Source organism: Aphelocoma coerulescens, chromosome 24 (assembly GCF_041296385.1).
Source record: "Aphelocoma coerulescens isolate FSJ_1873_10779 chromosome 24, UR_Acoe_1.0, whole genome shotgun sequence".
Taxonomy (NCBI): domain Eukaryota; kingdom Metazoa; phylum Chordata; class Aves; order Passeriformes; family Corvidae; genus Aphelocoma; species Aphelocoma coerulescens.
The window spans coordinates 3,948,339-3,962,064 of record NC_091037.1 but is presented as its reverse complement, the minus strand read 5'-3'; the positions used below and the strand labels follow the sequence as shown (position 1 = coordinate 3,962,064).

The following is a 13,726-nucleotide window of genomic DNA, read 5'->3' as shown; positions in this document are numbered from 1 at the left end:
GATTCCTTCCTGCAGAAAAATGTCCCTCTGCAGTACAGGGAGCTGCACTAGACCCCAAACTAAACAAAGAGGATGTACCTGTTTCTTCCTTCAAGAGCTAAACTGCAGATTTCCCACCATTAAAACCCAAGTAGCTGCAGTTGATTTCAAAATGCTTTGTTTATTGAAAAAAATAAGCAAAAATAACACTGTCAGGGGAAGGGATGTGTGGCTGTGGATCGTGGTTCATGGTGCTACGGCTGAGCAGGTAAATTTGAAAGTTGTGCTGGTGGAGGAGCAGGCATCAGCACAGCTGTGCTGCTTTCATGTGGCTTTTACTCTTCCAGGCTCAAGACAAAATCAAACTCCTCTGTGGTAAGGAACAAAAAGCCATAAGTGAAACTTCCAGCTTCTCTGACTACTGAGGGCTGTGTGACAGAGGGAATCAAGAGTCCTGGGAGGGTCTCACCTTGTGTCAGGGGTTGGACGGACAGGCGCTGCTTGGCAAAGAGCATCATGTTCTTGAGGGGCCCCCCATTTGCTTTGTGTTCCAGGTGGTGAACCTTGATCTCAGAGAGGGGGATGAAGCGCTTGGTCATCCTCACAAACTGCACATCCACCTGGGAGGGGAAGGGCAGCACAGGAGCAGGTTACACAAGGACACAGCCTCCAGACAGCCCGTAAGATCTTTGAGGGATAAAGATTTAAAACTGAAGCAAGCGACTGATGTGCACTAACAGCCTGGAAGCTTTGCCTTGCTCAAGGCTAAAAGAACTTCCCAGTACTTCTGGCAGGTGATTTGTTGGCAGGAATCAGCACTGTGCACCAGCAAGCTGCATTCACGTCACAGACAATACAGAATTAAGATGTGGGGTGTAGCCAGCCCATGAACACTCCCTTCCCTACAATTTCATGTGCCTCAAAACCACAGCTTCGTTCTTTGGGCACTGACAGTGGTTCTTAGCTCGTTTTCCTAACTCAGGGTTCTGCCATGCATGGAGGCCAGCTCTGCAACCAAGAGTTGAAAAGGAAGGGAGGCCAGCTCTGCAGCCAAGATTTGAACATTTAGGGAGATCCATTTTGGTAGCCTTCTGGAAAAGGTAGGGGAAAAAAACAGTCAGGATTGGATTTTCTCTTGAGAGAGAAGAAGGCAGCTAGGCCAGGACAGAAGCTTAAGATTTTCAATATGATGCAAAGAGCCTTCTCCCTTCTCTTGGCTTGCACACAGAGCTTGAACAGCTGCATTTAATACAGTACATTACCATGGACCATTTGGGGTTCTCTTTTTTGCTGGTGGAGTCATAATAAAGATTCTTCTTATCAAACTGTGTGTGATCAGGGTACGCCTCCTTTACGATCTGAAGCACAAGGGGAGAAGAAAGTTTCCATCAGTTCAAAACACCTGTCAGCAAAGGGTATGAAATGTGACAAGGAATAATCCTGGTGCAAAAATCAGCCTTGCTTTCCCTGAACTCCATTCTAGCAGCTTCCTTTGCCTTTCCTGGGTCAGAGCAGTGCAGAACAGGCGCTGAAGCTGGAGATCAGTGTGGAAGAACACACAGAGGAAAACGGGGTAGCTGATGATAATCTTCGTGATGAGTTCTCCTCTTAAAGAAAAAGCTGCTCTGTGCCCTGGGTTCATTCTACTGCCTTGTGGGCTCTGCTGGCTAGAATCTAGTGAGTCAGACTGGAATCAGAGTGTGGAACAACGCTTGGCTTGGCCGGGAGTGCACCGAAATGTCAGCAGGAAAACAGCACAGTTTGGTTCCATCTCTCTGGGGACACACGACTGAGTCAGCCCTGTGCTGCTGAGCTGAGGTGTCCTGGGCTTGCTCCCTGCTCTCACTGGACAACTCCTGCACTCTTCAGTTCTGACACACAAGTAATGAGCTGCTTGATAACCCATTCATTATCACTTCTCCCCTCTCCCCAAAACACAGGCACTCACCTTGACAATGGCCACAATGCCAGGCTCTTTGCAGTTACTGTGGTAGAAGAAAGCCTGCTGCCCAAGTTTCATGGACCTCAGGAAATTCCTTGCCTGTCAGGGGTAAACAGAGACTTTCAGCTCTTTCCATCAAGTTCTCAGGGCGTAATTATAAGCAGCCAAGAACAGGAACTAACAAGGGGAGAGGTAGATGTGCTTCAGAACTACTCGGGTAATGTTTCCTACAGTTGTCATAGAGATGTTTTTGTGTTGGAATGAAATTGGGTAAAAACAAGGCTAAAGAACAAGATCCTGTTGGTCAGAAAGTGTGTGGGAATTCAACAGCTCAGCCACCCTTGCCCAGGAGAGTTGTCAGCAAACAACTGAGAGCAGAGCAGAGCAGATCATGTATAGGGGGATAGGGAATCCTGTGGAGTACAGGGATCATACATAGCAGGGGAAGCACACGTGGAATTCCTTTGGAACAGAAAGCTGTACACTGACAGAGTATTTGCGTAAGGACAGACTTGCTGTAAGGTATCAAAGGTTGGTCTAAGCAAAAGAAAAACTGGATGATTCGACAGAATATTTCCCAGCCTGAATCCACCTCTGACCTAGAGGCCACTAAGCAGCAGTTGACTTCAGATTCTTGCCAAAATGCACCTGTGTGAACAGGCAGAGCGTCCTGAAAGGAAATGCTTCAGGCAAAGGAAAAGCTGTGGGCAGAGCCACCTTTTTCCTACTGCTATTTCAGTGACCCCATGTGCTTCCTACCTGGTAGTTCCTTACTCCATCCCAGCAGGTTGTCTGATTAGGCTGAGCTTTCAAGTCATCAATGCTGAACTGCCAAATGAAATGAAAATAAAGATTAATTCAGGAGGTTTCTGATCTCTACAGTGTCATTGTCTGCATTGAGCCTAAGCATTTGTTGCTAGCAGCTCCTTCAATTATAGCACAAACTCGACACAGTTTTTATCTCCCACGGGGCCTACAGAGAAACCTTTACAAAGCAGCAGTGTAAAGACAGAGTCTGAAATAGATGCTGCTCCTGTGATCAACAGCCAAGTATCCTGAGGACCTGATTTCCTCTTGTGTTATGTCTCGTTTGCGTATGAAACCCCAAGGTTGTCACCTTGGACAAGAACATTTTGTTTTTCTGTTTCCAGGAGGACAAATGGGTTTTGAGAAGAAAAACCAATCTGAGTTGTCTGATGCTTTAGTGCCTCAGCATCTGGGCACTAAAGCTGGGCAGGAGTGACCCTGCTGGTGTCCTTTGCTCAGTGAGGGGGGTGTCAGTGCTTACCTTCACATCCACCCCCTTCTCCAGCCTGCTCTCTGGTTCTGATTTCAACAGCCAGTGACAATACGTGATCTTGCTTTCCTCCCCACCAGACTCAGGTGCTTTTTTCTTCCAGTTCTTCCATCCTGATGTGGATTTCCCAGCTGGAGGTTTTGCAGACTTCTCTTCTTCCTGCTTATCCGAAGCCTTCTCCTCGGTTTTGGCAATTTTAGCATCAGACTCTTCTTTATCTTAAAAGACATTGAAATAAAACACATTTTGTCTCAAAAAATACTTTTAGTTGTCCAAGCTGGTTTCACAGATTTGACTGCAGCAGGAGTTTGGGGCACCCCAGGTGCTCAGGTAGCAGCATTATGCACCAATGATTCTGAGTGTTTCTAATTTGCATCTGAAATAAGGATATTTTTGTGTGTGTGCACAAATGTAGTTTAATAGTCCCAGCTAGTAATAAAAAACCTCGGGATAGACCATGTCTGCCCACATGAAATGTAGTTGAATTTTTTTAATTAATTGCTGAGAAATAAGCTGCAGGCAACAAAGTAGATTTAGGTGAATCTGGTAAGAGGAACATTCAGCAGCAAACCACGCTATTTCAATTCCTGCAGCAGCTGGAAATCTTAGCTTAACCTCCACTGAGCTACCTGTTCAGAAGGGATCCACATCCTTTGTTTCTTCACAACATAGACAAAAAAAACCCCAATTATTAAGAAGTGATTAAAGGGTAACAAGATGGTTACTTGCTGGAGTGGATCAAGCAGATGAGTGGCACAGATGAGCCAACTGTGCAATTTTTTCATCTTATACTTTAAACACCACATCATGGTGCCTTCAGTGCAATGTTCTTGCTGCTTTTTTTTGTAGCTGGTACCACATCAGCTTCCTGGCACTGCACTGGGTGTACTCTGACTGACCAACTCTGCTGTGCAGGACCTGAAAGCTCTGCATAAATGGGCCTGAATTACATTTCCTAACCCCCTTGTGCTGAGAATACATCACTGTCCTTCTCACACACCTAGCAGACTTGTCTCAGTCACGCTTGGGTGCTCAGCCCATTTGGCACAGGAAATGCTGTCTCTGGGACATTTGCTGAGAAAGACAGACGGTTAATACGGCTGTCTGTGGTTTCACTATAGCCTGGAACCTCAAACGAGAGATGCTAAACTAGTCAGGATGTCAGCACAGACCTGCTACTGCTTCTTTGTCCCTCTTTCTGCTCGGCCAAGGCATCGCTGGTCTCTCTGAGTTATCTTCTCTTCACTGAGAAGCACCTGATGAACGAGAGGAGGAGGAATTACCGCTCGTTCGGGCAGCTAAAAAAAGTAGAGATAGCAGAGGCAGACAGCTTGCAAGCGCTGTAGGGCGAGCGCAGAGCAAGTAAATCTTTCCTTGAGCTCAGCCACTTCCTCTATCAGTGTGAATGCTGGCAGGGCTTGGGGGCCGCACCCTGGAGCCCTGATGGACACCGGGGGCTGGATTCCTGCTGCACGGCGGGGCGGCCGCCGCAGAACGGTCCCGACGGGGCGTGGGCTGAGCACGGCCCTCTGCCGTGCCAGAGGGACAGTGCCTTTGGGAAAGGGAGCCGTGCTTGGCTCCGGAGCTCAGCCCAGCCTCGCCGCGGGCGTCTGGCTCAGCCTGCTGCTGGCCGTGCCCACCGCAGCCCCTCCGGGAGCGCTCCCTCTCCGCAGCCCCCCTGGCTCAGCCTGCTGCTGGCCGTGCCCACCGCAGCCCCTCCGGGAGCGCTCCCTCTCCGCAGCCCCCCTGGCTCAGCCTGCTGCTGGCCGTGCCCACCGCAGCCCCTCCGGGAGCGCTCCCTCTCCGCAGTTCCAAACCCACCCGGCGCTCTCGCTCCGGGCACCGCACCTCGGCACGGGGCTGGACCGGCTGAGCCCCAGAGGCCCCTTCCAGCCCTACCGACCCTGTGGTTCCGCGGGAAGCCACCCCCTGCCCCCGCTGCCAGCAGCACTCACACGGCTCCGAGCCGGCCGCCTCCTGCCAGGCCGGGTGGCATCAACTTTTCCACCTTCTATGCCAAGCTTTCCCCTTCCTCCCTCCTTCCCAGCTCTCCGAGCTCCCGCTCACCAGCTCGGGCCGCTGCCGCCTGTCCTGTTCGCGGTGCCGGGCGGGCAGGAGGAGGAGGAGGAAGCGGCGCTGAGAAGCGGTGCCCCGCTATGCAAGGGCCGGCTCCCCTCCCTCGCTCCTTCCCGGGCGGGCTGTGTCAGGGGCAGGACTACAACTCCCAGCATGCCCCGCCGGCAGCCGGAAGCCGGGCAGCGGAAGGCGGAGCGGCCCCGCGCGGCCGTGGCCATGGCGTGGCGAGCGGCCCCGCGGGCGGCGGTGCGGCTGCTGCTGGGGCGCCGAGGGATCGCGTCCTGCCTCGACCGTAAGGAGCTGCCCGGCCCCGAGCGGGGAACCCCCGCGGCCCGGGGAAGGCGGGCTGGGGGACATGGACAGCGGGTCGGTGGCCCCGGAGCTCCTGTCCCCGCCCGGAGGGATGTTCCCTGCTGCCCGTGTCCCTGCTGCCCGTGTCCCTGCTCCCGTGTCCCTGCTGCCCCTGTCCCTGCTCCTGTATCCCTGCTGCCCGTGTCTCTGCTGCCCGTGTCTCTGCTGCCCGTGTCGCTGCTGCCCGTGTCTCTGCTGCCCCTGTCCCTGCTGCCCGTGTCCCTGCTGCCCGTGTCCCTGCTCCCGTATCCCTGCTGCCCGTGTCCCTGCTGCCCGTGTCCCTGCTCCCGTATCCCTGCTGCCCGTGTCCCTGCTGCCCGTGTCCCTGCTCCCGTATCCCTGCTCCCGTGTCGCTGCTCCCGTGTCGCTGCTCCCGTGTCGCTGCTCCCGTGTCCCTGCTCCCGTGTCCCTGCTGCCCGTGTCCCTGCTCCCGTATCCCTGCTCCCGTGTCCCTGCTGCCCGTGTCCCTGCTCCCGTGTCCCTGCTGCCCCTGTCCCTGCTGCCCGTGTCGCTGCTCCCGTGTCCCTGCTGCCCGTGTCCCTGCTCCCGTATCCCTGCTCCCGTATCCCTGCTCCCGTGTCGCTGCTCCCGTGTCCCTGCTGCCCGTGTCCCTGCTGCCCGTGTCCCAGCTGCCCGTGTCGCTGCTCCCGTGTCGCTGCTCCCGTGTCGCTGCTCCCGTTCAGGGCGCCGCGGGTGCCCGGCTGTGGGACAGTGCCCGGCTGTGGGACAGAACTCTCTCCCTGTCCCTCCCTTACCTTTGCTAGAGCGTGCTCAGCAGTGGGAAAGAGCGCACAAGAAGGTCCTTCCCTCTACCCGGTCCTTCCTTGCTTTTGTTAGACTTTCACGGTTTTTCAGATTTGACAGTGAATCAAGGAATATCTCTCAAAGAAGGGGGATTATAAAAAAGAAGGAAAGCGGCTTTTTAAATGGGCAGACTGATAGGGCAAGGGGGAATGGATTTAAACTAAAAGAGGTTGCCCAGAGGTTGTGGATGCCCCATCCCTGGTGGTGTTCAAGGCCAGGTTGGACAGGGCTTGGTCTCACAGAAGGTGTCAGGGGGTTGGAACAAGAGGGTCTTTAGGGTCCCTTCCAACCCAAACCATTCTGGTTCCAGAACACTGTGCAGATGAATTACTTTGATGCCTAAATGTAACAACATTCAGAATTGAAGCAGCAGCACCCCTATGAATTTCAGGAGAGGAACTAACAAAACAGTGTTGGATCTGTGTGTCAACGAAGCACAGGTTTTAAATGCAGAACCTAACTAAAGCTTTAGATGCTGTTTCCAAAGAGCTGCTTTATTCTTTGCATCCCAGGACTGTTCCCTCATATTTCTGCATCACAGACTTAGTGCGATGGAGTGACAGCTGCCATGGACTGTGCTCCCCTGTCCCAGCTTTCCCATGCAGTTAGCTTGGAGCAGACAGAGACACCTGGCATCTTGGATTTGTTTTGTCCCAAGTAAGCCCCTCCCAAAGCCCCCTGCTCTCAGCACAGTTCATGATATTCCCAAGGAACAGAGAAATGGTGTCTGCAGCAGAGACCCTGAACTGTTTGTGTGAGTTAAGGGGCACCTTGAAGTTGTTTGGGCTATAGATGAAGTGGTTGTGCTGCTTTCCCACAACAGACGTGTCTTTGTGTCTTCCTCCTTTCCTAGCATCCACTGGACTCACTGAGGATCAGAAGGAATTCCAAAAAGTTGCCCTTGACTTTGCTGCAAAGGAGATGGCTCCTTACATGGCCGAGTGGGATGAGAAGGTAGGACAGCCTAAGAAGGGTTGAACTGCTCCCTTTTTCCTCCCTTGGGATGTTATGATCCATAGGTCTCACTGAGAGGTTCCTGCAATAGCTCCGGGGATTGTCATTGAAGCTGCTGCTGTAGCTGGGGGGGGTAAATTATCAGAAATGCCTTGAAGCTTTCCTAGCCAGGTTATTCAATCACCTGAATCTTGGATTCACGCCTGAAGATGGAGTGTGTCTGTGTAGGTACCACCTCTTCTTTGACCCACCCAGTTGACTTAAACTGTACAGGATGGTGGGTCCAAAAGAGGGTACCAAAAAAGATTGAAGTGACCCTGAATATTCATTGAGATATCTCTGCCTGCCCCAACAGGAAATATTCCCTGTGGAAACGATGCGGAAGGCAGCCCAGCTAGGATTTGGTGGGATCTATGTGAAACCAGATGTTGGTGGCTCTGGATTGTCACGACTTGACACCTCCATAATCTTTGAAGCTCTGTCAACAGGATGTGCCAGCACCACTGCTTACATGAGCATCCACAAGTGAGTGTGTCTGGGAAGGGGTGGATGGTGTCAGCCTGGCTGTTCTGTGGGCTCTAAATCCAGCTGGAGGCAGCTCCCTCGCTGCTGCTTATTATTTAAATATTTAAATTGTGACCTCGAGTACACACCTCCCTGTGAGGATCTCTGGATGGCAGTAAACAAATAGGCCACAAGGACTGAGATGCCACCAAGAAGTAATTTTAGCTTTGTGGCATGTGAGATGGGATGAAGTTCTGGATTTTGTTCCCTGCTCTGCCACTTAAGCTGTCCGTAGGTAGTAACCTGCCTGGAAAAAGCCTTTGTGCCTCGGCTGTGCTGCGACAGAGCCAGAGGCACCACCTGATCCCGGGGCTGTCCTGCTTGTACAGACATGGCCAGTGACAGGTCACTTGGCACAGAGAGCTGGAATGATGCTGCCTCCTTCTTCAGGTGCAGTTTTCTGGAGAGGGAGCAGGGCTGAGCATGGAGGGGAGACTGAGGCTCTTAAACAGGAGCCTGCTGTTCCACAAGGCAGCGTGTCAGGGTGCATGGAAGGTGGAACAATTCATTTTCAGGTCTCAGGGCTTGTGGCTGAACTCTGTGGAGCTTTCCTCTGTTCAGCCAGGGATGTTCTTGTGCAACCTTTGTTCACATCCTGAATGCTGCTCCTTCTCTCCCACCCCAGCATGTGTGTTTGGATGATCGACACCTTTGGCAACGAGGAGCAGCGGCGCAGGTTCTGCCCATCGCTCTGTAGCATGGAAAAATTGGCCTCTTACTGCCTGACTGAGCCAGGTGAGCATCCTCACCCAGGACATGTTCTCCTTTCTCTTTAACTGGACACAAACATTGCACAGGGCTGGAGGTGAAAAGTTTCTTTCCATGTTCATTTGGGGAAGTTAGGGAGGGGTAGATGATGATTGCTGACATGCTCGTGGTACAAACCCAGGTGTCAGGGTATGATCCCAGGGAGAATTTGTAGGCTCTGGACCTTCTGCTTTACTGGCTGCTTCCTTACCTCTCAAACAGGGAGTGGCAGTGATGCAGCTTCCCTGCTGACCTCAGCTCAGAGGAAAGGGGACACCTACATCCTGAATGGCTCCAAGGTACCTCTTTGCTCCTGCTAAAGCCTGCCTGCACACCGGGGCCTGGGTCTCACTGTCCTTCCCATTCCCTGCTGTCTCCTCATCTCTGTGCATTTTCCCAAGGCAGGACGTGCTCTGCAGAGCTTTCACCAGCTGGGTCCATAAATGCCCCCAGCTGTGGGATCTTTGCCCCTCCATCTCTGTACCCTGCCAGCTGCTGCTGTGGGCTCAGGCTTAGTTTATGAAACCACCCCAAAGCCCCACTTTTCTTGTTGTGCCCTCCTGCAGGCCTTCATCAGCGGGGGAGGTGACACCGATGTGTACGTGGTCATGTGTCGCACAGGGGGCCCAGGCCCCAAGGGCATCTCCTGCCTCGTGCTGGAGAAGGGAATGCCAGGGCTCAGCTTTGGCAAGAAGGAGAAGAAGGTAAGAGACTTGGTTTGTGCTTCCTGTGTGCTTGAGGGAAGCGCAGGACAGAGATCACAGAACCACAGAACCGTTAAGGTTGGAAGGACAGCCAAGATTGAGTCCAAGCTGTGACCGATCCCTACCTTGTCAGCCAGAGTGCCACATCCAGGTGTTCCTTGGACACCTCCAGGGATGGCGACTCCAAGCTTCCATGGGCAGCTCCTTCCAGTGCCTGACAACCCTTTTCATGGAGAAATTCTTCCTGATGTCCAACCTGAGCCTCCTCTGCACAGCTTGGGGCTGTGTCCTCTTGTCCCAGTGAGTTTGTCTGTGCAAAGCATTAGGTGTCTCTTCATGGATGGGACTGGAGTCCCAGCCTGGCAGGGTTTTACCAAGCCAAGTCCAGCTTTGGTGAAATTTGCCCAATACCCATCCCTGTGGTAAGCAAAGGGTTTTAGTCTCAGGAACATCAAGGATCACTGGATTTGTACCTCTTCTCAAAAATTCCCATTCCAGCTTCCACACTGAGGCCAAACCATGCAGACCACGGGTGTTTTGTGGCAGCTTGGCAGTGAGACCAAGGGGTTGAGTGCAGGCTGGTGGTTCTGTGTTTGAGCTGGAGTTGTGCTGCTCCTCAGGCAGTCTGGAAGGAGCTCTGTTTCTTCCCAGGTAGGCTGGAATTCCCAGCCAACTCGGGCTGTGATCTTTGAGGACTGCATTGTTCCTGTGGGAAACCGTCTGGGAGCTGAAGGGCAGGGATTCAGCATCGCCATGCAGGGGCTCAATGGAGGCAGGATAAACATCGGTGAGAAAGGCAAAGAGAGCCAAGGGAGGAGAGCAGGATCTTCTTGTTGCCTGTCTGAATTAACTTGACATGCACTCTGTGTCCTTGGCTTCTCCCACCAGCTTCTTGTTCGTTAGGAGCTGCTCACGCCTCAGTTCTCCTGGCTCAGGAGCACCTCACTGTCCGCAAACAGTTTGGGGAACCCCTCGCCAACAACCAGGTAACCCCTGCAGCAGCTCTGCCCTCCAGAGCTGAGCTCTTCCTCATCCTGGAAGGGCCATCCCTCACTTCACAGGGCCTTCCCTGGGGAAGTCGGGAACACGCTCTTCCTCCGTAAGGAAGCGTGTCGGGCCTGAGCCCTGCCTGAAGGTGCTGGGGCTGTGGCTCGGACCCCTGTGAGGGTGCTGACCCAACCTTTGCTCTGGCTCTGGCAGTACCTGCAGTTCAGGCTGGCAGAGATGGCCACACGGCTGGTGGCAGCGCGGCTCATGGTGCGCAACGCGGCACGGGCGCTGCAGGACGGCCGGGAGGACGCGGCCGTGCTCTGCTCCATGGCCAAGCTCTTTGCCACCGACGAGTGCTTCGGGGTAGGTCACTCAAACACCACTTGGGATCCTAATTGGAAGCTTGGAGACCCTCCCCCTTAGTGCCCAGGGTGTCAGGGAGAAGTTTGTAGCGACCCAAAGCCAAGCCCAGAGCCGCAAGCCTGATTTGAGGACAGGATGTTTTAGAAGACGTGGAGGCTGCAGGATTAATCTTTCCATGGTGCTTTCTACACCACTTCCTAGGGAGCCAAAAGGGAGACAGGACAGGGAGCAGAGCAGTTTTCTTTTCCAAGGGTAACTTGCATATTGCAGGGTGATCGTTCCTAGGTAGCAAGTGGTCTTTCCTAGACCGCTGAAAAATTAACTTATCACTTTGAAAATGATCTTATCACTTTGAAAAATACCTTATCACTTTGAAAAATATCTTACTTTGTTACCTTATCAAAATGTCCCTGTACAGAGAAAGCAAGAAGGGAGAAAAAGAACACTTGACACTTCCTAGCCCAGTGTCATTTAGAAGCTGTCTTATGTGCTCAGCACTCTGCATTTTTGCTGTTCTTATGCTTTCTATCCCGAACTGAGGGCTAGGACACATGGAGCCATGTTTCCGTGGAAACCAGCACCCTGCTGGCCAGGTGGCAATCAGGTGGTTTGGGTTTGCATCCACAAACCATAGAAATGCAGCAAAAATCGCCTTATTCCCTAAAAATACCCATCCCTGGGTATCTCTGTACCCGTTCCTGGGTATTTCTGTGCATTGCTGTTCAGGTAAACACACCCTTCATGTGAAACAGGTAACATGGTACCACCGAGAGCAGCACTGATGGGGACTGTGAGAGTCACACCACGCTTTTAAGAGATGAGATCAGGTGACCAGGGTAAAAAAGTGAGCCCAGGTTCCTGGATCCTTGCCAAGCTACTGGCACTGACGTGTCCTTCACAAGTCACCTCACAGCAGTGTTATCCTCTTAGATCTGCAACCAGGCTCTGCAGATGCACGGGGGCTACGGCTACTTGAAGGATTACGCGGTGCAGCAGTTTGTGCGAGACATCAGAGTCCACCAGATCCTGGAAGGTAAAAGACACCCTGATTACAAGTGAAGTCAGCAGTGGGGTTGGGAGAGAAACTCCCCTGGAGGCCCCCACCTTCCCACATGACTCTGATTCTTGGGTTTCAGAGCCCTGCTCTGCTGTGAGCATGAGGTGTCCTGTGTGTGAGTCCCCTGGCTGGGAGCTCTGGGTGTGTAGGAGCAGTTACTGGCTATTTTAAGAGTCTTACAGCAGAGGAAGATATTTAGTTATCATGTTAGCAGTGCCTCTGTCCAGTTTCATTCCATTACTCCTGGTCATGTGGTGATTCTCCCTAACAATTGCCCCCCTGTGATTTTGGTCTGCTTGCACTCTTTGACATCGTGCCTCTAACAGTATCTGGCCTTTTATAACCTCAGTTTGGCCTCCTAAACATTTTGTTTTTCCTGCTTCGAAATCCCCTCACCTACAACCAGGGTACCTGATAAGGGAATGTGCTCTTTCCGATACTGAGTGGGTTTGCAGCTTGTGTGTGTGTTGTATATGTGTTAAATGTAAAGCAGAGAGCTCAGATGTTGGTATAAATCCAGTTCTGCTTGATGCCTGGTCCTGCATCCTCCCAATGCCCAAATAAAAAGCAGCACCAGCTTTCCCAAGCATTGTGCTGGCACTAGGCAGTTGTGCTTTGGCCCAACACCTCCTGAATGCCACCTCAGCTGGTGGGAGGAGCTTCTCTGTGCCATAAACTGCAGATCAGGGAAGAATTCTCTTGGCATTTTGAGGGGGAAGATATTGGACCGTGTGTTAACCGTGTTTCCTTTGCACTCCCGTCCTGCTGCAGGTACCAACGAGGTCATGAGGATGATTGTGGCCAGGAATCTGCTACAGGGCTGAAGCCAGGAGCCTTAAAATTCCTTCATCTGTTACAGCTCGGCCTGTTTCCCTCCCCTGCTCGCCAACTCTCTCCCTGGGAGTGGAGAGGGGGATACCCCAGTGGAAACAGCCTTCCTGCCTTATCCTGCGGGAGCACAGCTGGATGGCACAGCTGCATGCTGTGCCTGGCAGAGCTGCTGTCGCCAGGCTGGCATTGTGCAGCCCTAAATCACAGCTGTGAATGCAAGCCTCTGTCTCCAAATCCCGCTCCTGGCCTGCTTGCCACACGTCCTCCTTGGAGAAAGAAACACTAGAGCTGCTGCTCACGTCTGCTGAGTCAGGACTGAAACGGGAACCTCGGGCAGAGATGTGGCCTGAGCCCATGGGATCACTGAAATCTTTGATTTTGAAGGAATTAACTGCTCTGCTTAAAAACCTGGGTTCTGACAGCACCCCTGGGACAGGTGACCACAGGTGACCACAGGCTCTAACCACCTGCAGAGTGCTTGTATCCCAGGATGCCTCTTCTTTAGCTAGAAACACTCCCTCTTTTCCCAGCAAACTTTTCCTGATGTCCCAACCACTGCTTGTTCTCTGTATTCCCACCACATCTTGGTGCCTAATCTCAAAGAAGCCTTTGCAACACAAAACTGCAGATGAAAAACTAAGGTTATGTACAGAAATATTGAACTCTGTGGCCTCCAATCAGTGAAATCATTGCTGTGAACAATTTAAGGTGAGTAAAAATATTGGTGAAATAAACTATTTTTTCCTCTCGAGTTTGGAATCAATAAAGCAACGATGGAAATGTTACTGGAGTGTCAGTTGTGATAATTTCCATCTGTGGTATTTCAGGTGTTTAAACAGAGGTAACAGGGAATTTTTGAAGTAGGTGTTGCAAAATAGTTCTGCTCGAGGGTTTTTTAAGTAATGTGTTTGTTAATCCCTTCAGATCAGCCAGCTCCTCTTTTTTCTCACCAGTACTTGGCAAGGGGGGAAGATGACACAGAGCATTAGCAGTAGAATCATGCCAGGGTTAGGTTGGAAGGGACCTTAAACCCATCTCATTGCAGCCCCTGCCGTGGGCAGGGACAC

The 13,726-nt window shown here is 52.2% G+C and overlaps 2 protein-coding genes across 5 annotated transcripts; one reads left to right on the top strand and one right to left on the bottom strand.

Annotated features, from left to right (window-relative positions):
- Nucleotides 1–140: 140 nt before the first annotated feature.
- Nucleotides 141–5,430, bottom strand: THYN1 (thymocyte nuclear protein 1). 3 transcript variants are annotated; one of them, XM_068994864.1, is made up of 8 exons: nt 5,286–5,430; nt 4,391–4,474; nt 3,210–3,436; nt 2,681–2,749; nt 1,928–2,020; nt 1,242–1,337; nt 449–599; nt 141–349 (listed from the first exon to the last, which is right to left on the bottom strand). In XM_068994864.1, exons 2-8 carry the CDS (start codon nt 4,431–4,433, stop codon nt 315–317), a joined length of 714 nt encoding a protein of 237 aa, XP_068850965.1. In that variant the 5' UTR covers nt 4,434–4,474; nt 5,286–5,430; the 3' UTR covers nt 141–314. The 3 variants fall into 3 exon arrangements, with proteins under 3 accessions (XP_068850965.1, XP_068850966.1, XP_068850967.1); XM_068994865.1 differs by lacking the exon at nt 5,286–5,430 and adding an exon at nt 5,174–5,253; XM_068994866.1 differs by lacking the exon at nt 5,286–5,430 and having other exon boundaries at nt 4,391–4,493.
- A 57-nt stretch (nt 5,431–5,487) lies between these two features.
- ACAD8 (acyl-CoA dehydrogenase family member 8) lies at nt 5,488–13,444 on the top strand. 2 transcript variants are annotated; one of them, XM_068994833.1, is made up of 12 exons: nt 5,525–5,586; nt 6,962–7,106; nt 7,303–7,403; nt 7,759–7,928; nt 8,593–8,702; nt 8,937–9,013; nt 9,281–9,418; nt 10,070–10,205; nt 10,307–10,404; nt 10,619–10,771; nt 11,702–11,804; nt 12,600–13,444. In XM_068994833.1, exons 2-12 carry the CDS (start codon nt 7,049–7,051, stop codon nt 12,650–12,652), a joined length of 1,197 nt encoding a protein of 398 aa, XP_068850934.1. In that variant the 5' UTR covers nt 5,525–5,586; nt 6,962–7,048; the 3' UTR covers nt 12,653–13,444. The 2 variants fall into 2 exon arrangements, with proteins under 2 accessions (XP_068850933.1, XP_068850934.1); XM_068994832.1 differs by lacking the exon at nt 6,962–7,106 and having other exon boundaries at nt 5,488–5,586.
- Nucleotides 13,445–13,726: the final 282 nt, after the last annotated feature.

Excerpts from the sequence above, each read along its gene's own strand:
- ACAD8 (XM_068994832.1), top strand. The coding sequence starts at position 5,511 with ATGGCGTGGCGAGCGGCCCCGCGGGCGGCGGTGCGGCTGCTGCTGGGG. Across the intron at positions 7,404-7,758 it reads TGGCCGAGTGGGATGAGAAG|GAAATATTCCCTGTGGAAAC; the intron begins GTAGGACAGCCT and ends CTGCCCCAACAG. Across the intron at positions 7,929-8,592 it reads GCTTACATGAGCATCCACAA|CATGTGTGTTTGGATGATCG; the intron begins GTGAGTGTGTCT and ends CTCCCACCCCAG.
- THYN1 (XM_068994864.1), bottom strand. The coding sequence starts at position 4,433 with ATGCCTTGGCCGAGCAGAAAGAGGGACAAAGAAGCAGTAGCAG. Across the intron at positions 1,338-1,927 it reads GCATTGTGGCCATTGTCAAG|ATCGTAAAGGAGGCGTACCC; the intron begins GTGAGTGCCTGT and ends CTTGTGCTTCAG. Across the intron at positions 350-448 it reads CGTCCAACCCCTGACACAAG|AGGAGTTTGATTTTGTCTTG; the intron begins GTGAGACCCTCC and ends TCCTTACCACAG.